The sequence below is a fragment of the Tachypleus tridentatus genome, chromosome 9, assembly GCF_004210375.1.
Source record: "Tachypleus tridentatus isolate NWPU-2018 chromosome 9, ASM421037v1, whole genome shotgun sequence".
NCBI lineage: Eukaryota > Metazoa > Arthropoda > Merostomata > Xiphosura > Limulidae > Tachypleus > Tachypleus tridentatus.
The window spans coordinates 97,422,961-97,448,849 of record NC_134833.1 but is presented as its reverse complement, the minus strand read 5'-3'; the positions used below and the strand labels follow the sequence as shown (position 1 = coordinate 97,448,849).

Sequence of the window (25,889 nt, the reverse complement as noted above, 5' to 3'; positions counted from 1 at the left end):
TTTTTGGCTGCTGATCACGAAAATCACATCCAAATTTGCCAATCACGTACCGTTTCATCGAAATTTTAAGTTTCACCAGGAGATTGCTACAATGGAGAAACGATATCAGGACAACTGGAATCCGTCAATGCTTGCTGACTACTGTTGGACACTGCAACGTGATGCACCGGACATTGAATACAAATGAAAATCAGGAGCAATATACTTGTAATTATGTTGAACTTAATAGCGTATTAGAAAGATAAACGCAATTAAATACGTTATTGCCGGTAAACAGTTAACTGTCTATTTTCCAGAGTTCCTACGTGATGAAGCAAAACCAAAACTATATTTGTGCATACCCATCAGGTACCTCACACAATTAATAAAAACTTTTCAAAAAAATTGTTGTGCAGTGTTATCAGTAGAACAGTAAACTTTGACTTCCACTTCCTTTCATAATTATGTTCCATTCACGTGTACGGATAGGTTGTACTTGCTCACTTTGTTGGTTTAGTGTTGGTCAATTTTCACTGCTATAGAAAAAACTCCATAAGTACTAGTGTAGATTAACTGGTTCCATATCATTGTTGATAACATTATTGTTTGATTTTAGAATTTCAATATTTTCTTGGATATCTGGTTACTTGTAAAGTTTCGTTTCAGCAAGATTTTGGAGTTTTCTTCCTTGTATGTTAGGGCTTATAATTATATGATTGGCTATAACTGACTCTTGTTTCTCTCACTTTTACTCTATGTTGTGTTACTTTACTCTATGTAGAAGATAACTTTGTTTGTCCAATATATACTTTTCTACATAAAGACGAGATATTATAAGTGCCTTGTTTTAAAATCTAAAGAAATTTGTCTCTTCCTCCATTGAACTTTCTACATATTTGAGTGAAAGGTGATTTTAATAGACCCTTTTTTTAATTGCAGCTGTGTCTTCTTCTGAAACCTATGACGTATATGGTAGTACGATAACATGTTTGTTTCAGATTATTTCTTTTGAATCTTTGTTTAATGTAAAATTGAGGTTGCTATGGTGTTTTTATTTGATCTTATTGTCTAGTACTGTCATTAGCTTCTCTTGGTAATCGCATGCGACTATTACATTTTTTTTAGGTTGATTTTGATTTTTGTGTTGATGCCATTAATATCTGAACATATTTTTAGGACACATCAAATCATAGTTTTGAATATACAATATTTGTTTGTGAATAATGACGATTTGGTTTAGCACGTGGAAAACGATTAATATTCCGAAGTTTCTGATACATCCTTATTTTAAAACTACAATTTAATTGCACACAACGTTTCTAAAGCGAAAAGTTGAGTGTCTAATTAAATAAAAATGTAATTTTGTTGTTGTAATGTTGTTTATTTCTAGTAGATAGCCCTTGTGGCTTTGCTATACGAAAAACACACAAACACACATTTCAGTCAACGCCCACCAATGGCTCAGCGAAATGTCAGCAATTTTATCATGTTAAAAATCGGTTTCACTATCCGTGGTTGGCAGAGCACGAATGTAGAGCTTTGTGCTTAACAAAAATAATCAAATTTACTGTTCCATCAGAAACAGGTTTTGGACTACTAACCCTGACAAAGCTGCAATAGTGAAACTCTGGCTCAAGTAAAAGCTATTATTACTAACTGGAGATACTCTAACTTTATTCTATTTTATTTATCACAGAACTGTGTAAATATTTCCAGCTATGCACTAAGAATTCTGAAAACCAGCAAAATATTATAATATAAAGTGTTGCAACTTCTTTCGCAACACCCTGGTTGTCTCGAAGTTCTGTCTGTTTGCTATTATTCCACTTTTACATTAGTGTGAACTTTCACCTTTTAGTGGTCACTTCTGTTATTTGTTAAGTTAACTATATATTTGTGTTTGCCAGAATCAACTTTCCTTCCATATTCGTGTCCCAATGTTCACATTCTCTTACCAAAGTGGAAAAAGTAATCTTCTAGTTTTGCTCATTCATTCAATCTACAGAGCAGTGATAAACAGTTATATTTCATTTTTTTCAACTTGTTTACCTGATTTACTATCTCATACATTGAAGAATCTATAAGGGAAATTGAATAATCTAAGAAATTTTATTCTCTACTCTTTAAGTTGTTTTCTTTTTAGTTTTCTTTGTAAAGACATATTACCTCTGATCAGATACCTGTTTTATCTCTTTATAACACAGACAAACCCAAGCTTGACATAAGCTTGGGATTAAATCAGAATTCTTGGGCTGTGGCTGAAGACAGAGAAATTCATCTTCAGTGTCAAGTGGACGCCAATCCTCCCGTAGTTCGCAGCGGCTGGTATTTCAATGATCAAATTCTTCACAACAATGCTGCAGAGGGAATCATCATTCGCAACCTAACACTAATGATCCAGCGGGTGAAGCGCCATCACAGTGGTAGTTATCGATGTTTTGCTAATAATGTTGAAGGAAGAGGCGAGAGTGAAAATAGAGCAATCAAAGTAGAATGTGAGTCTGTCATGCATTATTTCTTTGTTCCTTTGAATATACGAACTTCAGAAAATAGTCAGAGAGAAAAGGAAAACAAGTCATAAATATTTGTTTCAATTTAGTAAAAATGCAAACGTTTTAATTTAATATAAATAATCAAAGATATTTAAAGTTGTTAAAAGAACACTTGTATTATAGATGATCTTAAATAGTTAACTGCGTCTACAAGTATTATAATCATTTTCAATTTAATGGATATTGGTATTATAAATGACCTTCGGTGGTTTACTCTGTGTAAAGATATGAGACTATTTTAATAGAATGTTTGTAGTTTGATTATATCACCATAAAACTATTTAATCATATATGTTCAAACGTAAAAAAGAACGATTAAATTAATTTCGATTTTCCAACGGTTATTTTTATTTTGAAGCACAGTTAATTAGTTTAATACAGAAGGAAAGATTGAAGTATAAATAACTATAACACAACATTTTTGAAAGATTTTACAAACTAAATGTATAAAAGTAAAGTAACGAGTGTTACATACATACACACACACATATATATATGTATAGCATCAAACATAACGTTTTTTACTGAATAAATATTTCACACAAAACCATAGTACAGTGTTAATAAATATTAACTTAACATTTTCGTATCTAGGCATTGTGTATTTTCAAGAACTCAGAGAAATGGTGAAATCTGACGAAACATCAAATATTTATATTTCTTTCATTAATTGCATATTTTATAGGAAAAAATACCATACAAACTATATTTTTCTCAACTGAGTGTCATTAGCCCTTATCCAAATACGCTCATATGACTTCTGACAATAGAAATAGTAAACATGCTAAGTTCGTTGGTCAGTAAGGGGTAATGATGAATAAAAATAATCTATGTAAGTTCAATGGCCCTTAACAGCTCATAAATTCACATTAATTAACAATGAATTACTGTTAACTAAAATTCATTAAGCATAAGTCACGTACGAAAACAATTAAACCAAAAATGAGCTAAGTTGGGTGTGGCCAAATTGTTACCTTGCTCAGGTAATAAATACGATAGTTCATTAATTCTGACTGAATGTTGCAAAAAGATGTTACGGAATGTTTAAGACTGTAAGTGCTCTTATGTTAGTGATGATTAAATTCCATTGTTCTTTGGGATAAGAGTAGATCACGAATTGGCGTTAGATGCTGTTGACCAGCTGCCTTACCTCTAGTGTCTTATTTCAATTTTTTAAAGTTTTGCGAGAAAATTCTGAAACAAAGAAACCAAAAATAACATTGTGAAAATATTGACCAATTTCATAATAATATTCTCTGTAGAATCATGCTAATAATAATTTATAAAGGCTAGCTTGGCTTACTTTTAAAAATTACATTTACCTTCGCTGTTCTAGAAATCTTGAATATGTAAATATAATAGGAGAGTTATGCCATGCTCTCTTATTGTGAATATATTATAATAAAATACATCTCTAGAGATCTCGTAAACCGCTAAACAGATAAAATAAAATTTAACTTTATATATTTAAAGACAGTAGAAGAAAGGAATTTTAATGTTTCAATGGCTATAAAGAAATCATATTTGCATTCGATTTTCACTTTAAGATTAGATAACTGCCAAGTTTCATTCGAGTTGTTACATTCTCTTAAAGAAAAAGAAATTTAATTTTACGCGTTAGAGTATCTAGAGTTATTAAACAACATAATGACACGAAACTGTGTGAAACTTGTTTCAACTATAAAGCTCCGAGAGTAACAAATAATAAAAAGGTTATTAAATCTTTTAATATTACTTAACATCCCTCCCTTCAAAAACAAACAAACAAACGAAAACAGTATTAGCTGGCACTAGGGAGTTTCAAAGTTTTGAATGGTTTGAAAATATTTTTCTGTTTGGTAAAGGCAGAGATTCAACAAACATAGCTTAAAAGTTATATATTTATAATATGAAAAATTTAACATCATGAGGGGAGTGTTCTTATTTTATAGATTTAACTTTGCAAACTATTATGGAGCATAAGAGGCTAAACTTATAGTTATTTTCGTTAAAGAATAGAATAGACATATAAATAAAAAACTTCATTTGTTTACATATATATGGCAAGATTTCTGGTCCATGACGTATTGAGTCAACGTGTCATGGCACTTTACAAATAGTTAGTCAACAGAATATGTGTGAATAGCAAATAAGATTGTGGTATTTTTTCTAGGTCTCATATATTTATGAATATTTTAAAACGCTTAAGATATTTGGCTTAGCATAAATTACAGTGGTTTTATTGGCGAAACGGACAACGCGTTGAACCAATAAGTTATGAACCTGCTGGCTATCGATTTACACGGTTATAACGTGTTGATCCAATGCGTTGAGTCAATACGTTATGGTTATTATGTAAGTAATAGCTAACAGAATCATAGCCGAACAGCGACAACGTTTATAGTCAATATCATATGGTTCTATTGGCTACCAGTTACAGAGCTATAAAACACGTAGTTGAGAATTCGGCAACGCGTTCAACAAACCGTTGTGGCTCCCGTGGCTTGCCATATGTGCAAAGAATACAACATTACACGAATTACTATGAGAAAATTCGTAGGTAAATTGATGTTGTGAATTTATTTGTTTTTGAATTTCACGCAAAGCTACCCGAGGGCTATCTGCGCTAGCCGTTCCTAATTTAGCAGTGTAAGACTAGAGGGAAGGCAGCTAGTCATCACCACCCACCGCCAACTCTTTGGCTACTCTTTTACTAACAAATAGTAGGATTGACCGTCACTTTATAACGCCCCTACGGCTGAAAGGGCGAGCATGTTTTTGTGTGATGTGGATTCAAACTTTCAACCCTCGGATTGCGAGTCGAGTGCCTTAACCACCTGGCCACGCCGGGTCTGATGTTGTGGGCAAACGACGAATAAATAGTTTTAAACACCTCTCCATCATTTCCTACTACTAAGGCGGATAATTTATTCACTCTAAAGACCCTCTAACAATAGAAAGATAGAGAGATTGACAGAGACTGAAATAAATAAGCCTAAACACAACTATTCAGGGCCACTGTTAAAGGATTAAAATAATTTAGTGTAGACTGATTGTTAAACACACTTTTGTATATAGACTATATCTAGTGTTATTTTATAATTAATACTACCTTTTCTTCAAGCAATTTCCAAGTGGGAAAATTATATTTTCCAGAAATTATGATCTTTTTGAAAATTGTAAATGTAGTTTAAGTGGTTATGTTATAGCAATGCTTGTGATATGTTGCTGATACATCATGGCCATTTTTGTGATCTGTTGCTGATACATCATGGCTATATTTGTGATCTGTTGCTGATATGTCATAACCAACTTTTTATTCCTTACTGATATATCATAGCCATGTTTATGATATGCTGCTGAAGAAAATGAAAATGTCATCCTTTAATAATAAATAATTTAATGACTTAATTTGTAAATAATTACATACCTTTTTTATTAATACTACTTCGTGGTTTATGATAAAAATTTGACTATCATACTCCTTTTAGGATTAACACATATGTGAAAAAGGAAATTCAATGTCATTTTCGTAAACGCAGCAACTCTTTCCTTTATAAGTGAGCGTGACTTTAAAGATAAAAGAAGTTACGGAATCGCACATTGAATACTGTATATAAATAAATCGAATAAAACATTACATTGTTTAATTATTTAATACTGTAACTATTGCAGAATCACACATCGTACACAGAATGAAATATTAAACAAAAAAATTGGTTTATTGGTTACTACTATAAGTATTGCAGAACTGCACACTACAGATAGAATACAATACAATTGCATACAAATGAAGCTGTGCAGATTAATAGAAGCGCCATCTGTGGAAATTCGTTGTTCCCTTGTCGTACATTGTTATTTTCAACGTTATTGCGGTGACTGGTTTATTTTTAAAAGCTTAAAACCTTCGTTTTCTCGTCAACTTAGTAACACATAATTTTGTGTTTTTAAGTGCTAATCTTGTGTTTCAAGACATATAGGAGATAAAACACTGAAAACAAATATATGTTCTAAGTACTTGTGATGATAAATTTAACAGTTAGATTATGCATGTATAACGACGGAATGACAACTAGCTTTTGTTTCTTTCTGATACGAGATGATGTTGGCAGGAATTCTTCCGATCATTGACTCATGAAAAATGTTTCCATCGTCAGCGACATTTTCAAGGAAGAAAATACTTCCGCCTGTCTTGCATAAAAAGTGTTTATTAATCGGCGATAATACACTCTATCCTTGAGCTAGAAATATTGCATTTTGTCAAATACCGTTTGTTTAGGTTGCCTCAGCTGTCAGAGATAACACTTTATTAACATCATGAAGAATAAACCGACTTTTAAGTTGCTAGATCGTCGCTTTTGTAAACATTAATCTTTACACAGCTGTGTCACACTTCTAAAGCAGCCACAATGTCCTAAAATAATGATAACTTCTGAAACGAATGGACACATTCACTTCGCTTTTAATTATTAAAGTTTTAATATATCACGTTTAAAATAATCATATAAGACAAGTTATGCAAATTAATTCTATTGTTAATGAAAAAAGAAGAAAATATTTCAGTTTTATAATGGGTGAAAAACGTATTAAAATAATTCTTGTTTGATCAGTTTGTCATGCAGTATTAATAGTGTGGATGTATGAGTTGTCATATCATACAGACTTCACATATCCATCTCCGTTACGGGAATCTGATGATATGCTGAGATATCATTTTCCTCGTGCTTTCACGAAGTGTCGACCTAGTATTCACAATGAGTCACTCACATCATGTAACCTATGACTCTAGTTGCACAAGGAAACCACACATCTTGCATTAATTTCAAATCGCAATGCTCTGAAAACATTTCAGAACTGTAGGCCACATATATTTTGTTCACAGGAAATTCCACGCTGTTTAATTAATGGGCTACAACCAATAAGCCAACCCCTTAAGCTCGGATCATGTATTAGCGACAGGAGCTAAATAGTATTGGAATCTTACTGGGCAAACTCAGGGCACTCTAACACATGTTAAATACTGCCCGAAATTTCAATACAATTAGAGCTAGTTTTCTTCTTATTTCTTGTTGTGTAATGTATTAACAGTCGGTGATAAATTTTTGTAACGTTTTCTAGGCAGCTACTATTGCCAGTACACACCACCACCTACTGAAAGTATCTTTTCCCAATACATTTGATGTGATATTGTGTATAGAAGCTTACAGTTTTACCAGTTCATACGATAACTGACACTCGAATGAGCTTTCCAATAAATTTTCAAAACAATTTAGTTCTTTTAATGTTGTTTTTTTCAATAAAGATTATATTTATTATTATTGTCTAGCACGGCCTGGTGAGTAGGGTACTCGATTCGCAACCTCTGAATCCTAACACCTAGCATGCTCACCCACTCAGCTGTTGGGGCGTTTTGATGTAATAATGAATCCCACTCTTTTTTCTTAATAACGCAAGAATTGGTATTGTGTGGTGTTTAATATGTGCTTCTCTCTAGTGTATTATTTATATATCATGGCTGTCACAGATAGTCATCGAGTTGGTTTGCAAAGACATTCAACAAACAAACATTTTATTATGTTTTCATATTTTCTGTGGCTGTTCTTGTCAAAATACAAAAATTCTATCAAATTTTAATTAACCATTATATATTTTGCTCTCCAGTTTCTCCTATCTGTCGTCAAGGCCAGAAGATAGCATACGGCGTTGCAATTAACGAGACTGCTTACGTCACATGTGAAGTTGAGGCTGATCCTCCTGACGTCACTTTTCGTTGGAGTTTTAACTCTTCACAAATAGGCCAGGAATTACTTACCCATTCTACAGAAGGCCTCAAAAGTATGGCTTCCTTCACTGCGAAAACAAAACACGAATATTCAGCGTTATACTGTTGGGGAAGAAATCGTGTTGGGATCCAGAGGGAACCGTGCGTGTTTTCAGTGATTTTTATTGGTAAATATAGAATTTGTTGTTACGACCCATTGTCTATTAACCAACTTTATATACTTGCGTATGACCTAAAAAGGTGATGATTTTTCTCATACGTTAATTTGTTAGAATTTTGGAGAATAAGTAGTTCTGTGTTTTGTGTAAGCTATCACCTTTATGTATAGATCTCACAAAAATTTGCTTTATGTTCTAAATATTTTGTTAATTTTTTTCAGCTTCAAAAATAATAAAACATGTTTTTCGTAAAATAAGGCTGCATTGCTTAAATCAAATATGAAGAATAGGCACTTACAATAAAATGGAAATCTAAAAGGAAAAAACAGATTTATGAAGCAACATTATCAATCAACAAAAGAAAAAACTAAAAATCTAGAATCTTGCATTATTATTCGAGAACTAGTCTCTTTCTCAACTGATAAAAATATATTTTCCATTTGCATTGGTTTTGTTCATTTTAAGTAGGAAAACAGCACCGATATTTTTAGATACATTTTTTTTTAAATCTCACTAAGTTCATTGTGCTTTACTTGCTTATCCACAATGCATACAAAAAGAAACATTATTCTAAATATTGACCCCGTATTTCTGAGTGTACATTATTGGATTGGAAGGAACGAATCTCAAATAAAATAAATGAACGGTACATAAGTTATTGTAATTTTTTTCTATAGAAATACCATAGAAAGCATTAACCAACTCCTCACAGAGATACAATCACAGTAGTTAGTCTTTCTAATGTGACTCTAGAGACACCGCACTCTCTACTTTCTACTATCATGAGCTCGTGACCATGTATGTTTGTTTGTGTCATGAAGAACTCGTTGCTGTTAACTTCACAAACACTACCAACATTACATAAAGAAAACAAAACATGAACGAAAGCAATAATAGGTCACACAAAGTGTGATATTTGAACAGCATATAATGAATGAAAGTAACAGTCGACCATACAGAGTGTGATATTATTATTATTTCAACATCACATAAGACATATTTTATGATATTTGATACTGTTTGTCAAACATTAAGAAATACGATACAATTTTCCTTTTTTTGTAATTATCAGAATGCCTGATAAGAAAGCAGTTTTCACCTCATACTACATTAAGTTCAATGCTAAAAAAAATAATTACAATAGATAAATGAGGTACTAAATTTAATTTCCATATTTGGGCATGAGATCTTCTTTTTCATGTTCCAGACGCGTCAGTTTCTTTTCTATGTTTTGCCTAGTGAGCCCCTGTCCAATGTGCTCTGGGCTTATGAGTTTTTCCCCATGATCTGACCATGTGTGATTCTGTTCTATGTTCTTGGCACGCGATCCTATGTTTGTTTTCTAGGCGCATGAGCTATTATCCCCATACTCTGCACATATCTTCTATTTTGTGTTCTCAGCACACGAGTTTCTGTTTCGTGGTTTCAATATGTGAGTTTTACTCCCATAGTAATCATAGGATATGTCCTCTTGTTCAGTCCTATACGACTCATAGGATATGTACTCTCGTTCACTTCTATATTAATCAAAGGATATATATTCTTGTAAAGCGATTCACCTTCTTGTTTTGGTGTTGTCTAATTATCCTGAAGGAATTTCCAATAAAGTGGAAAATAAATGCTATATATCACTAGAATCCTGTGATCTACAAGAGGAAAATTATATCTTTAAGGTTATATGTTAGTTAATAATAGAACTGGACGTGTTTACTCTTGTTTCATTTTATTACTGGTAAATAGCACCTTCTGTTTAATGGGGTGGTGGAAAGGCGTGCGTTTGTATCCTTTGCCACGTACGTCTACTGAATTCGTGCGATCAGCGAAGGGATCGTTGCTACGCGCAACATTAAACGTCTCTTTCGTTTGGTGTTAGCTTCACGTAAAAATAATAAAATGATTGTGAAAGTGGAAGAGTTCGACGATTGCTTACTCATTTCGATCTTTGCAGGAGCCCGCCTATATTAATTTACCAAACGATCTTGAAATTACTTCTGCTATTTTTTCACAACAACTTCTAGCGTCAAGATACTAAGCCGACGGACCATTCTATTTCCTTTGAATGAACTGTGATGTATTCAGATAAGCCACTTAATACCGAGTTGGAGCATCTTACGCCTGAACTCAGTGTAGTGTAGACTTCAAAATATTCCAGGAAGTGCTTTGTCTTATTTCAGTCCATTCATTAATAATTATAGTCTCTACATCGGTTTAACTTTCTTTCGCCAGAAGGTCATGGTGATCATTTAGATATTTACTTAATTCAAAAAGATATTGATAACTAAATAATACCAATGATACTAACAGGTACTAATCACTAAAGAGTAATAGTAATACCAAATACTAAAAGATAAATTGTAATACTAAATAATACTCAATAGTAATACTAAGTACTTACGAATAATGAATTGTAATACTAAATGATACTTAATAGTAATACTAAATGATACATAATTGTAATGGTAAATTACATTTAATTGTAATGCTAAATGATACTCAATTGCAATACTAAATACAAACTATCTATTTAAATAAATATACTGTCTGTTATGTACCCATGTAATTACTTCGTAGACTGTTGGCAGATCTTCACTAAAACTGGTATGGAAAATCATTAGGTCCATGCAGGGGTATATATAAATTTTCTGGTTTGTGTGTTCTTATGGGAGTTTTTTGCATTTTTTACTACTAATTCGCCCCTCTTGGTGGATCATCGCCAAACTTGGTGTGGAGGTTCATTGGGTCCATAAAGAGATGGTTGCAAGATTGAGTTTTCATATTTTGTAGTTTACAGTTGTTATGGGCGTTTTTGCGTGATTGTTTTTTTTTTTAACAATTACGTATAAAGAAAGGAACTTTTCATGTCCTAAGATAATCTTTCTTTAATTATGAATTTAAATGATTTTTTGTCCAGGTAGTTTAATAATAATATAAAAGTTTTTTGTATCTTAAGTTCTGGCTGCAATTCTGTTACATTGTTTCAGAGAAGTCCTGTCTTGGTGGTGAGTAATATTAGGGTTTGGATCTACTTCAGAGAACGGCTTGTGCTGTATACACTTGATTGGTTCTATCGTCTTAGAACTTCATTTAAAACTATTTGAATATTTTCAAGAGGGGTATTAGAGTTTGTTGTCCTGTTCTAATTGAGTGAGTTATCAGTCAGATGGATGCAAAGACTTCTTTTATATATTTATATTGTGTGGTTCATATCTTATTATTTATGTATTATTTAGGATTATTGCATGGCATTCTTTCTTTGACATGATGGGCCATAACAGACAGATCGATCTTCCCGAGTTTTGTATACCTGTTATGCTCCAACACATAGGATTATACAATCTCATGGGATATTACAAGTGGTTTGGTATGTAATAACTTTGATCGTATTGTGCTGTGGTTTCTAGATGTTGTTTGCGTAAATTATTTATATGATTTAAACAAACCTGTGGCTTGAGTAACGTGAATTTATGTCTATAATGTTCTTCCAGTTTCTTCTCTTCTTTATTAATTCTAACGGATGCCCGTTATTAAGGAAAAATGTTGCGATTTCTTTTCCCAAACACTTCTCAGTTTTTTCGATAGTCAAAATATAGTTCATTCTGGAGACTAGGCAGTCTCTGACTGTTTTGGTGGTTCGATGTATACTCCACTATTTGTGGGTTTCATCTACATTTCTGTGGTTTATGAGTTTTATGCCTTCGTAACCATGTCTGTTCAATGTATTATCAACATATCTGAGCCCAAACTTTGAATTCTAGCAACTATTTTGAGTTCATTGACTTTGAAGTGATCGGTGTAGAGGTTTAGAGGTGCTGGGTACAGGTGATATTGATAAACTCATGGCTAGACCTTAGTTTTATCAACGGTGTTTATCTCCCGCATTGTAAATTAAGTTCTGTTAATACAGAAGATTATGAGTTCTGTCATTTTGTTATTGGTAGTGTAATGTTCATGTTTATATAGAACGTTGTGAGTTCCGTTATCTTACTACTGATGGTATTTATCTTCATTTTGAAATTAAGTTGTGTTGATGTAGAAGGGTGTGGCTTGTACCATCTTGTTGCTGATGGTATTTATGCCCATCTTGGAAGGTGTGTTCGTACAGAAGGTTGTGAGCTTTATTGTACTATTTTTAATAATATTTGCCTTCATATTAGAAGTAGATTGTCTTGATGCATAAGGTCTGTGGTTCCATTATATATATATATATATATATATGTATACAGGCAGTTTTGAGTTCTATTATCTTGTTGATGATAGTATTCATGTATGTGTTGTCTTGACACAGAAGGTTGTAGGTTCTATTATTGTGAAGATTACCAGTTGAAAGCGTTCTTTAACTCTTTTTATACATTATTCGTTTAATTAAACAACGTTTGACATTTCGCTCAAAATCTTGTTTCGACTTAACTTATAAGATTAGAAGAAGTATTGAAAATCATGTTCCATATTATTACTCGTATTTTTAAGCAATTAGTTTCTGGTTGGCTCTGTACTGTTGTATTGTTGATAACCAGTTTCGAATGATTTCTAGCCTTATTTATTCCAAGTTATAACAAAAAGGTAGGGTATTCTCATGTACTCCTTTCTCGAAAGAAATATTCGTATATTCTTTCTTTATTCTTAGATGTTAGATTATTTTTGTTCTAATTGGTTTTACCCCCTTAACCGTGTCACTAGAATGTTTAAATGGTGAAATGGTATGATTAAACCAGTTAGGAATGCCTCTCTGAAATACTGCACAGAACTATTGCAGTCATTACTATTTATGAATAGAACAAAAAAACGAATTTATGGGAATACAAAATAAAAGACATGTGTGTTTTCTTTAGAAATAATGTACGTTATGCTGTTGTCTTGTTACTTTCTTGTACGCAGTAATGTACTTTCATTTTTTCTTCTTTTTTGGGAGTTCTGTTTTACAACATTTCTTCGTAAAAGGAGACAGCATAAAATATATATCAACCATTTAGAACGTCAGCTGAGATTTAATAATACTGCGCAATATATCAAAGTATGTTTGCAAATTATTTTAAATTAATTTATTTGTTGACTCTTCAAACGTATTGTTTTGATTTATTTTCCTACTTTAAGCTTCTTCCATATACACTGACACCATTTTGAAGGACAGTATGTAAAAATATTATTCAACAACCAAGGAGAAAAAATGCACTTCTGTTCTAAGAGTGTGCTTGAACATTCATGATTGTGGGAGAAAACAAAGAAAAACTGCTAAATTTTGTTTTTCGAGATTTACCTGAATAGACAGCTAAAGCTTTTAACAGTATATTTCATTATATATTATTTCCCCATTAATACAAATTACAGAACTAACGCAAGTTTTAAATATTTTGTAGGCCCGCCAGAACCACTGAAAAACTGCACCATCACTAACACGACGATTGATTCTATCCATTTGGAATGTGTGGCAGGCAACGATGGTGGATTGCAGCAATTTTTCTTTCTCGAAGTATATAACTCTCAACTGGAACGCTTATCTGCCAATGTTACGAGTTATTCCAAGCCCGAGTTTCATGTTTCTGAATTATCAGAAGCATCTCGTTTCACCCTCCTTGTTTATTCAGCCAATGATAAAGGGAAAAGCTCCCCTGTTGCTCTTACAGCAAAAACAAAACCTAAACCTCAAAAACTAGCTGGTAAGTTACAAGATGTTATTAAGACTCTGAATTGTACCGGATAAACATTAAAAGTTTCTTTAGAATATTAACTTTTCCCCATCTAGTATTTTCGATGTAATTTTAAGAAACCATTCCTATCACACTTTAAGGTACTGTCAAACATATTGCTACGGAAAAATTTTCATTGGGTGTAACGTAAGATGACACATTAAAATGACGAGTAACTGTCTTCTAATATTAACTGTTAAAATGAACATTTCGGCCAATCACAAATTATGGTTTCTTACCTTAAACATTTAACAAAGTTTAACGGTAATTATATAAAACGGTTAAATGTCCGTAAAGACTAAAATATTAAGAAATTGTTAAAATAGCTAATGTTAGCTATTGCTGTTAACTTGAACAGACTGTATTCCGTTAGTGCTGTAATTATTGTAAAAAAATACCAAAATGTTTAATAAGTAACCAGCTTTTATTATATGGCTCTGAATATATTCGATTGTTAAAATTTATAAACTGCATTATAATTTATGCTTTAGCATTTAACCAGTAGCAATGGAAAAATACACATACAGTAACTTACAAGATATTGCAATAACTTACAAAGCATTTGTATTGAGAAATGGAGGTATTGAAGTGTAACAAAATAGTATTGGAAGATAATTAGTACTACAATGAAAAATCAACATATTAGGTATAACAATTTGTTTTTTGTTTGTTTAGAATTTTGCGCAAAGCTACTCGAGGGCTATCTGTGCTAGCCGTCCCTAATTTAGCAGTGTAAGACTAGAGGGAAGGCAGCTAGTCATCACCACCCACCGCCAACTCTTTTACCAACGAATAGTGGGATTGACCGTCACATTATAACGCCCCCACGGCTGGGAGGGCGAGCATGTTTAGCGCGACTCGGGCGCGAACCCGCGACCCTCAGATTACGAAGCGCACGCCTTAACGCGCTCGGCCATGCCGGGCCCAAGGTATAACAAAGAAGTGAAGAAAGTGTATTTGTATTGTATTGGAGAATCAGCATGTTAACTATAACTAAAAATATGATAACGTAAGCGATAAGTTTGGCTTTTTGCTTTTACAAAGATAATGAATTTTATAAATCACACTTTCCTGACCATAGGAATGGAAATTCCTATATTTATTAGAAGTAGCATGGCCTGATGGTTAGATCATTTGACTTGCAAGCTACAGGTCTAGAAATAGAAAATCGAACCCTATCACTTAACAAGCTTATCTTTTCAGCCGTAGGGTTGTTATAACGTTATGGTTAATCGTATTATTCGTTGGTAAATAGTAACCATAAGGTAGGCAGTGGATGGTGTTAACTAGCTTTCTTCCTTCTAGACTATTACTTCAAAATTATAGACGGATAGCCCTCTATTGTCTTTGCGCGACATTCAACAAGACAAATAATTAAATTTCATTCTGTTTATTAGCAGGTGTTTGATGAATCCCAAGTTTAAGACCTTGCTGCTCCCGTTTTATAGAAAATATACTGATATTCCAATAGACATAAATGACCTGATATATTGACAAAATATTTTGAATTATAAATTAGCTGAGACATCTTACTATATGATATACCCTTGCTTTTCATGTCCAAATTATCAATACACTTAATGTTTACTCAGTTAATAATTCACTGGTATCAGTAGTATCATATTACGTTTATTGTTTATGTAACGTAAAAACAAACGAAAAGTTTATTCTTACTATCTTTATTTTATATTTCGGGCAAAGCTACACGAGGACTATCTGCGGTAGCCGTCCCTAATTTAGCAGTGTAAGACTAAAGGAAAAGCAGCTAACTCTTGGGCTACTTTCTTACCAACGAATAGTGGGATTGACAGTCACATTATAACGCCCCCACGACTGAAAAATCGAGCATGTTTGGTGTGAGGGAGATGCGAATCCATGATCCTCGGATTACGAGGCGAGTTCCTTGACCACCTGGTCACGCCTGGCCCTTTAGTTTGGTCTCAGTTGTTTGTATTCGTTTATCTGCTAATTTGTTTCTCAGTCATTTTTATCTCATTATTGTCTTTTGTTTCTCATAGGCAGTTTTTATGTTACTACTACTGTGTGTTTCACATATTCTCACTGTTAAATATGAAAAAAAAAAGATGATGTATAAACAGTATTTACAATTGTAAACACCTCAATTGGATCTCTGCTAACTCCCCTTTTGTCATGAAGGAAAGACCGAGCATACGTATGATGAAGAAAGAGGGAGCCATAATAAAAGTAATACACCGTTTACAACACACTCTGTATAATTACAAGTGTGAGTCAGGGTGGATAGCATTCTGAACTTCACTGAGCTGTGCAGAAATGATATTAGGAGAAGGTAAGTATGGACAATGTCACCATCGGGGGTGAATAGATAATATGACGCACTGCAAGCGAAAAATATTGAGAAAATTGATCTATCATTCTTCAGTACCTCAAATCAGATAGCTGTGATTATGCGTTAAGGTTTTGTGTGTGAATTTTCTCATTTGTATATAGATACGTAGAGTTATAGTAGTTTCATCATTTTGAGCTTTAATACTTGAAAATACCCGATTCTGAAAATACCACAAGATATAGTGTTGCTTCCTCGATGGTTTGGTGTGGTTTGAATTTCGCACAAAGCTACCCGAGGATTATATGTGCTAGCCGTCCCTAATTTAGCAATGATAGACTAGAGGGAAGGCAATTAGTCAACTCCATTCATCGCTAACTCGTGGGCTACTCTTTTACCAATGAATAGTGGATGAGTCGATTGATGTGTCATTTTTTATCAGAGGTTTGGGCTTGAAATGCCTCCTGGACTAGGAGCATTTGGTGGGTATCACGTCTTGGAATAGGTTTAACCTCACAGTCTTTGAGACACCTGCGTGGCCATCAGTTTTGATCATAACTCTATAATCCTGATCTAAGAAGATCATTTTACTGTTTTAATTACTTTAAATACATAACGCTATTTTTACGTTTTATAAGCGTTATGCACTCAAACACAAAACACTACAACTAGTTTCGTACGCAAAACATTTGTTTATTCCTCCAAAACAAAGATGTTTTGTTATATGTTTGAATCATATTTCTTCGAGGCATTATCCCGCAGAACAAGAATAGACGAACTCAGAACTTCTAACTATGGTCACATGTTCAAGATGACTGAAACAAATGAAGTGATCAACATCGTTGGACGAGATACGATATGTTTTACAAGTTAGAGAATTAAAGACACCAACCTTTTTAAATAAAGTGTGACATTAATCGATAGTGGATGTACGGTGACTCCAGAAAAAACATGACAAAAAAAAAATTAAAAACTGAATTTTTAGGGGAAATAAGAATTCATGGTTACCACAATATCAAAAATAGAGCTTTTTATTTTATTAATTTTCATTTGTAAATTTCATGCTATCGTGCAGATTATTTAATGGTGTGAAAATTTTATCTTAATGTTACCATGCTACCAACGTTTCGTTCACACTTCTCAATCGTATTTTTTTTATTTTAGTGACAATTCAGAAAGAACAATGGTTTCAAAATACTCCCAGAATATATCAAAACATAGTGGGGAAAGAGATGAGTTTCCATAGATAATCCTTGAATTTGAATATATCAGTTGCTGTTTACATGAAAAAAAGAAAGGATATAATACATGTTTTCGTCAACTTTATGATATTGTTAATTTTAATTGGAAAATGTTGTTTTGAATTATCCTGTGCTGAAGACAGTTACTGGCTGCATTTTCGGGACTGAAGTGAACAAAGGTGTAATATTATCTAAAGAAACTGTAGCATTATTAACGGATATATTTAAATATTAAATTTGATTAACAAAGTGTGCTGGATGTTTAATATGGTGTTTGTTTTGTGAGAATAAGGAAGAAAATTTATCAGCTATGAATTTGGTAACAAGATGTGATGAAGAATTACGTGTAATTCTTTATGTAATTTAGGTAGTGCATAAAACCGTGAAGGAACATAATTAGATGGTAATAATTTAGAAGCCTGGTTGGGAATTAAAGTAATATCATATTTCAAAGTGTTTCTAACTTATTCATGGGAAAAATTGTTAATTCCTTCATTACAACGGTTCTTGTTTGCAATGATAATTTGGTTACCTCTGTCACTTTATATCTGAAAGCCATAAGGTCAAGTATCTCGTCTTTTGTGAGATTTACATTATAAAGTAAATATTCATCGACGACTATGGTTTAAGTCAGCCTTTGTTTTATGTAATGTTTGTACTGTGTAAGATATGATATTTTGTTTATTTATTGTTCCCTTTATTAATAATATTGTTTATACTAGTTCCTCTATCGAAAATAACTGTTTTTATTTTACTATTAATTTTCGTTCTTTTATTATGCTTTCATTATAAAGAGGCCTGGCATAACCATACGCGTTAAGGCGTGCAACTCGTAATCTGAGGGTCGCGGGTTCGCATCCCCGTCGCGCCAAACTTGCTCGCCCTCCCAGCCGTGGGGGCGTTATAATGTAACGGTCAATCCTACTATTCGTTGGCAAAAGAGTAGCCCAAGAGTTGGCGGTGGGTGGTGATGACTAGCTGCCTTCCCTCTAGTCTTACACTGCTAAAGTAGGGACGGCTAGCACAGATAGCCCTCGAGTAGCTTTGTGCGAAATTCCAAAAACAAACAAACAATCATTATAAAGATTGATTTGTGCTGTTAGCCCAGAATTGTATTTAAGACTGAAACATTATTGGGATTGTGACCGAAAATACCGTTAATAACGATGGTGTCCAGTTGATGAAACAATGCATTCTAATCACTGTATGTAGGCTCCTGGCATGGACAGGTGGTTAAGGCGCTCGACTCGTAATCCGAGGCCCGCGGGTTCGAATCCTTGTCTCACCAAACATGATCGCCCTTTCAGCCGTGGGGACGTTATAATGTTACGGTCAATCCCACTATTTGGTGGTAAAAGAGTAACCCAAGAGTTGGCGGTGGGTGGTGATGACATTTTAAAAACATGTTCCCATTAATAAGTGTTGCCTCAGTTTTAAATTAACGTTCCATTCAAATGAAACAGCATCATTAAATACTGTCGCTTATCTAAAATACATTACTTCGGAGAATACAGACAATAATAAAAATAATTATCACATATCTCTACCTCCAAAAGTTATAGATTTCTCTAATTATCTAATAACTGAAGACTAATTAAAATATTAAGCAAATAATTAAATTTTTCTATACATACACTTGTCCCTAGTATCGCAGAGAATTTAATCCCGGTTATTAATCTAAGTTAAATAAGCTTTTCCTTTCATGAAAGACAAAAAATGTGATCCTTCTGTATTCAAGCTCTGCTATCAACGATTATACTTAAGGTAATTGTAATATTTGATATTAAGACTTTTAGACATTATAAGGACATTGTCATAACGAAATAATCATTATAAATAAGAGTAACTGTAATGAAAGGGTTAAAATTTTTTTAACAGATGGTTCATATTAATTGTTAAATAAACATCCCACAAACATTTCTTATGAAAATGTTAGAAATATTTTGAAATATTCTATCACTTTAACCCCCTAATCAAACTTCTAAATTATTATTGGTTAATTATATTCCTTCACGGTTTTATGCATCACCTAAAATACATTAAGAAGACATCCATTATCACTCGATTGTTTCTGGCATTTATTCTTTATCACATAACTTTTCTAAATTCATAACTGATAAAATGTTTTTCTTATTCTCACAACATAATCACTGCATTAAAAATCCAACACACTTTGTTAACCAAATCCAGTCTTTTGAACTATCCCATAATAATGTTATGTAAATATTCTTTTCAGTCCTAGTAAATAAAGCCATTAACTATATTGAATACAATTTAGTTCACAATCACATATTTCACTTGAAATCAGCAATATCATAAACATGACGAAAAATTATATTATGCTCATCTTCTTCCAAGTAAATAATAAACTGTATTTTCGAATTCAAGGATTATCAATGGGATCTCCTCTCTTCTCATTACTTTTTGACATTTTTATGGATTATTTTAAATCCACTGTTCTTTCCCAGTTGTCATTCAAATAAAAAATATGGTTCAGATGTTTCGACTAGAGTTTGGTAACATAAAGTTTGTTTGTTTGCTTGAATATTGTGCAAAGCTACACGAGGGCTATCTGAGCTAGCCATTTATAATTTAACAGTAAGAGACTAGAAGAAAGGTAGTTAGTCATCACCAAACGACGCCAAGTTGATGTATTCCATGCTCCTACTTACAGGGCATTTAGTATTTCATTCAACGATACTGATGCTTTCAATGAAATCATCTATCTTAAGAATGTGGCCATAGATATAGGGTACGACTCTATAACCATTAATAAAGCTGTTAGACTAAATTATCCAATCTGACGACACTTTCAATCCTTTATGCAAGAAAGATAAAATTCTTTTTTTCGTTGAAAGAGAATTTAATAAGTTTGAAAAATAAAAACGGAATTTGTAAAATAAAGGGTGAGTGTAACAACATCAGTATTGGTTAGGTAATTAGTAAACTAAAATGTCGTTTAATGAAGACAAACTTCCAGTGAAAATAAAAACATCACGCTTCATCAGGTAAAGCAGAACATGCTATTAACTGTAACAACTGTATCCTATGTGATGAGGCCGAATTAATTTGTTCCTGGAGTAATTAAACTTAACTGAACGTAAAGAGTTGTTGGGAATAATTTTTGTTTAATCAAGATAAAGATTCAGGAATTTTAGTTATCCGATTATGTAAGGACTAACATTGTATAAACATGCGTGTATTTAATGAGAATTTATCTTGTATATTGTTTTATAGTTATGTTAGATATTTTTCGTTACGTATAGTGCATAACTATATATGAGTGTGTGGGTTGTATGTATTTATATTTAATTATATTTCAGTTAAGTTTAACGTTAATTTCAAATTAACATACATCATCTATTAGACAACCATTTTTTAAAATATAAATATATATATATAATTAATAAAATATTGTTTGTTTTGGAATTTCTCGCAAAGCTACACGAGGGGTACCTGCGCTAGCCGTCCCTAATTTAGCAGTGTAAGACTAGAAGGAAGGCAGTTAGTCATCACCGCCCACCGCCAACTCTTGGGCTACTCTTTTACCAACGAATAGTGGGATTGACCGTCACATTATAACGCCCCCACGACTGAAAGGGCAAGCATGTTTGGTGCGACGGAGATTCGAACCCACAACCCTCAGATTACGAGTCGAACGTCTTAACCCATCTGGCCATGCTGGGCCTATAAAAAATACATCATAAGGAAGAACAGTACCTAACAATTTAACACAGCATATCCAAACGTTAGATGATAAATAATTAATCGTAATTTTATTTAGACCATGAAAAAGAGAAACATCACAGTTACAAAATAATCATATACTATTTAGTTAAATACCATAAAGTGGGTAGTTATGCAGTGTGCTATGGTTTCAGAGGTATTGGGGGATGTAGTACCCACATTGCCTTGGAGGTATACCGTCTATCCACTTTAACCTCAGTTTTACAGGTCTCAGAGAATAAAAAAGAATGAGATGTGGATGCATTAGCCAACAATATCCTGCATCTTTACCAGTTTTCGCTGTTTACACTCTGATCTTGAAAGATGGCTGCTCAATAAATAAATAAGCAATAATAAAAATATGAATAAATAATTAGAATACATAAATGGGGAGACAGTAATATTGTCCTTGAAGTTCGAATTTCAGCCCCATAATGATGTTTGAACATACAGTCCACGATATTATGCAAGTCCAAATAGTGTAAAAATATTTAATTACAGTTATTACAGTAATAATTATAAAAATATGTATGCAAATTTAAAATTAATAGTATAAACTAAATCATAGGAAAGACAATAAGCTATAACTTCTTAGCTTTGTAGGGAAAAGTATTGGAATTACTTATTAGAACTGTATCTTGTATAGGTTGTAGACGTATCTATTACAATGAACTTAGACGTATCATTTTCCCCAAAAAAGACCTTTGCTACTATATAAGTCTTGTAGAACCTTAATATCTTGAAAGTACCATGTATGGGTGGAGTGAAGGATGGGAGCCAATTTCGATTGGGCTTTTTGTGATAATACTTTAATTTTACGCTGTCTAAAATTCACGCTTTTTCTTCCTTATGATGCAATTTTCATCTTTTATTAGTTAATTATACACTACTTGTATATCTACACATTAAGCACTGTATACAGTTTCTTCAAAAGAGGTGTAATAAATTATTCTCACAAAACGATCATTTTAAAATTCCTAAAGACATTGCCTGAAAAATCATGATAGTGAAGTATGCTCGAACTTATTGACACTAAGCTGTTTGATTTTAAATACTTAACTGTTCCACTGCATCTACCGTCAATTGTGTGAGAAAGAATCTATCAGATGTTTTTCTTTGATTTTCGAAACAGAAACAAGTTTATCTATCTTAGTTAATCCCTGTTTGATTTATTTTTAAGATCTTAAGTTTTAAGGAAAGCAGGTCTAGAAGAATAATTCGTCTTACTGGCATGCCTTCATCTCAGCTAAACTACAATCAGTCAGAGATGACAGAAAAACGGATAAAAAACACAATTCTGATAATGGTAGTGCAATTACAGAAAGATCCCAAGAGACTTGCCATGCTACAAACGCTATATATTTATCACAAGTTCCAGTTATTAAAGCTTGTTTCTTTTTCTCGAAAATTATTTTGCTAAAAAACTGATTTCTGTTGCTTACGTTCTTATTGTTTTGTAAAGAAACAAATATTTATGTATCATTATTTATGCGATTGTGTTTTAATTTCTTATTGTCATATGTCAGGAACGACGCCTAGCTTGCTATTCAGCCCTCTACTTGGAATTGTAATAGGAACTGTAGGATCCCTTGTTCTTGTCACTATCATCGTCATAGTGATAATTCGGATGAGAAGTTATGAAGATGGCAAAGGTAAGCTATAGACATCTTCATATAGACACGTATATATAAATATATGTTGTGTGAGTGTGAGTGTGTAAGTCAAGTAATGGATGTGAAACCATTGGAAATGTATTTGTTTACGGTTTATTGGATTTAATCTTTGTGTATTGCATTCCCACTGACCTAATGAGCTCTGGTTTTGAGTGAAAGACTTCGTCGGCTGTGGTGTACGAAGCACAAAATAAGCCGTAATGGTGATGTTACGTTTCTTCTTATTGGAAACCCGTAACACGGAGCTAGAAAATAAGGGTTTTTGGAAACTTGTTATCTATCTTATTCTCATGACAGATTTATTATTATAAACAAAATCTTCAAACCAGTTGTAGTTGGAAAACTTTTCTGATTAAGCATATCTGAGTCACCAGTATTCTTTTGTTATCACGGTTAATAGGTTGTGCTATCAAGTATAATTATTTATTACTAAGTAGCTACTGCCTTTAGTTTCGGCTATTCATCTGCTGCCGTCATCAAAGAAGTATGTATGGTGGTAGTATACAGAGTTCTATCCTAGTTCTCTTTCTAAGGAAAGCAAGTATTCTATTCACCATCCGAGATATTCCGCATTAAGACTTGGATCAATCATTTGGCCGCTTTGAAGAGCGTTTTGCTGACTTCTATGCCAAGTTTACCGACGGTGTTAGCAGTTAGAAGGATGTAGAAATTCAATACTATCTCTATGGTTCTCATGCGTGGTTTATACTCTACTGTGTTTGTGTTATTCCAGTTTAGTGTATGGTCTAATTCTCTAGCATAGTAGTCTATTGAATATAGATGAGTATTACATAGTCTTACATATTTATAATGTTTCTGAATCCTGGTTTCTGATGTTCGTTGTAATATCCTACTGTTTCTGCAATTTATCAGAATCTACTTTCACTGTGCCTGTTGCAAATAATATTGTTGTATTGTTTTTTTGTTTTCATTGGGTCATTAGGTGGTTTAGTGTGTATTAATCGCGAACGAATTGGGTTATGGCTTTTGATGTTATGTTTTCCGTATCTTCTACATTATAGTCTGAGAGCTTGTGTTTTTCTTATAGCAAAGCCACATCAGGTTATCTGCTGAGTCCGCCGAAGGAAACCGAACCCCTAATTTTAGCGTTGTAAATCCGTAGACTTACAACTGTACTAGCGGAAGGCTAGTCTGAAAGACCTGCACTTGTATTCATATTAATTTATTTATAATTACCTGAAACTTAGAATAATTTTGACTGTTATTTAGTAAAATAAAGAAATAACTGATCAATAGATTTGGGTGTTGGATAATCACCATGACAAGTATTATGATTCGATTCCCGCAACCTTACTGTAGCTACATAACAGTAAATCTTCAGAAGAAACCAATTTTCGAACAAAATATGAGTTTGAGAAATAAGTACACTAGTTAACCGGAAATAAGATACCAATTAATAATTACAATATTGAACTGAAAATAAGATATTTGATAAATAATCAAAGTAGTGGACCAGAAATAAGATATTTAATCAGTTTTCACTAGAGTGAATCGGAAATAAGATATTTAATTAATATTCACAAGAGTAAAACGAAAATAAAATATTTAATTAGTAATCACAAGAGTGAATCGGAAATAAGACATTTAATTAATTGATAATCACAATATTGAAACAAGGTATTTAATCCGTTTTAATATAGAGTATTATACTAAAATCCTCACTTTGAAACTTTTAAGTTTTTTGATACAAAAAAAATTGATTTTTTTTCATTTAGGGATGCTTGATAAGAACAAAATAATGTTAATCTTTATGGAAATAAAGAGTTACAAAACAGAAGGAAGTGTAATATACAAATAATGAATTCGATGACAATTATCCATTAGAAATTATTAGTGCCAACTGGAGCTTGTAGCGCTAAAACGTTGGGACCAAAAACTTTAAATGAATATTCAGTAAAGTTGCTTAAACGATGATGCCACAAAGTTAATACAAATAATTAGTAGAGCGTGGTGGAACGTTGGAGCCAGAACGTTAACTTTCAGAAGAGCTTACTCGATAGTTGGGTCTATTTAGTTAATATAGTTAGCAAAGCTTGGTTGAAAGGTGATATAAATATTTACAAATTAGGAACTCCTAGTTTACATTCAAGAAATGTCGTTAGAAATTTGAGAGCGAAATCCAAGATTATATAAAAAAGGGTGTACTTGGATTGAGGTCTGATTACTAGGTGTAATATTTTTTTTCAATAATTCTAGAAAATGAATTTAAGTATAATGTAAACCAAAGGCTCTCCATAATCTACTTGATGAAATTTCAGTGTTTACTATTAACATTTTCGAATTTAAATACTAGAAGGTCCGATTTTCTTTACTTGAAGTGACTTTGTTACATCATTAAGAAGTCTTCATGTATGTGAATTTGGTTGCATAGCAACTCCCTGTGTGTTTCGTTTAGTTTCTCTTTAAGGTATAATAAGTCCAATAATTTCATACGCATCTTCAATCTAATTAATTAATCTAATTAATTGGTTGTAAATTTCACAAAATTTCTTATTTTTCATTAACTTGAGATCAGATTAATTTCCTTTAAAAATACTTTTTTCCTGACGATTCTTCTACACAAGGAAAAGTTCTTTTGTTCATTTGATTTGAAGTTAAGTACAAAGGTATACATAGGCTAACTATGCTCTGTTCACCACGGGTATTAAAACCAAGTTTCTAGCGTTATAAGTTCGCAGACATACCGCTGTGCCACTGAGAGACAGGATAAAGAGTTACTAGATATTATTTGATAAAGGTTGTTCGACACCAGGGAAGATGTCACGCTGCAAAAGTTATTAATTTAGACT

The 25,889-nt window shown here is 32.7% G+C and overlaps 1 protein-coding gene across 5 annotated transcripts in view; it reads left to right on the top strand.

Annotated features, from left to right (window-relative positions):
* LOC143225827 (synaptogenesis protein syg-2-like) overlaps positions 1–25,889 on the top strand; it is a 139,149-nt gene that overhangs the window by 96,886 nt on the left and 16,374 nt on the right. For all 5 annotated transcript variants that reach the window (XR_013014099.1, XR_013014098.1, XR_013014097.1 and 2 more), the window contains 4 exons: positions 2,184–2,474; positions 8,172–8,459; positions 13,805–14,104; positions 22,933–23,058. Coding sequence is in view for 1 of the 5 variants with exons in the window: in XM_076455897.1 (XP_076312012.1) it covers positions 2,184–2,474; positions 8,172–8,459; positions 13,805–14,104; positions 22,933–23,058 (1,005 nt within the window). In the remaining 4 variants the exon portion in view is untranslated. The remainder of the gene's footprint in view (positions 1–2,183; positions 2,475–8,171; positions 8,460–13,804; positions 14,105–22,932; positions 23,059–25,889) is intronic.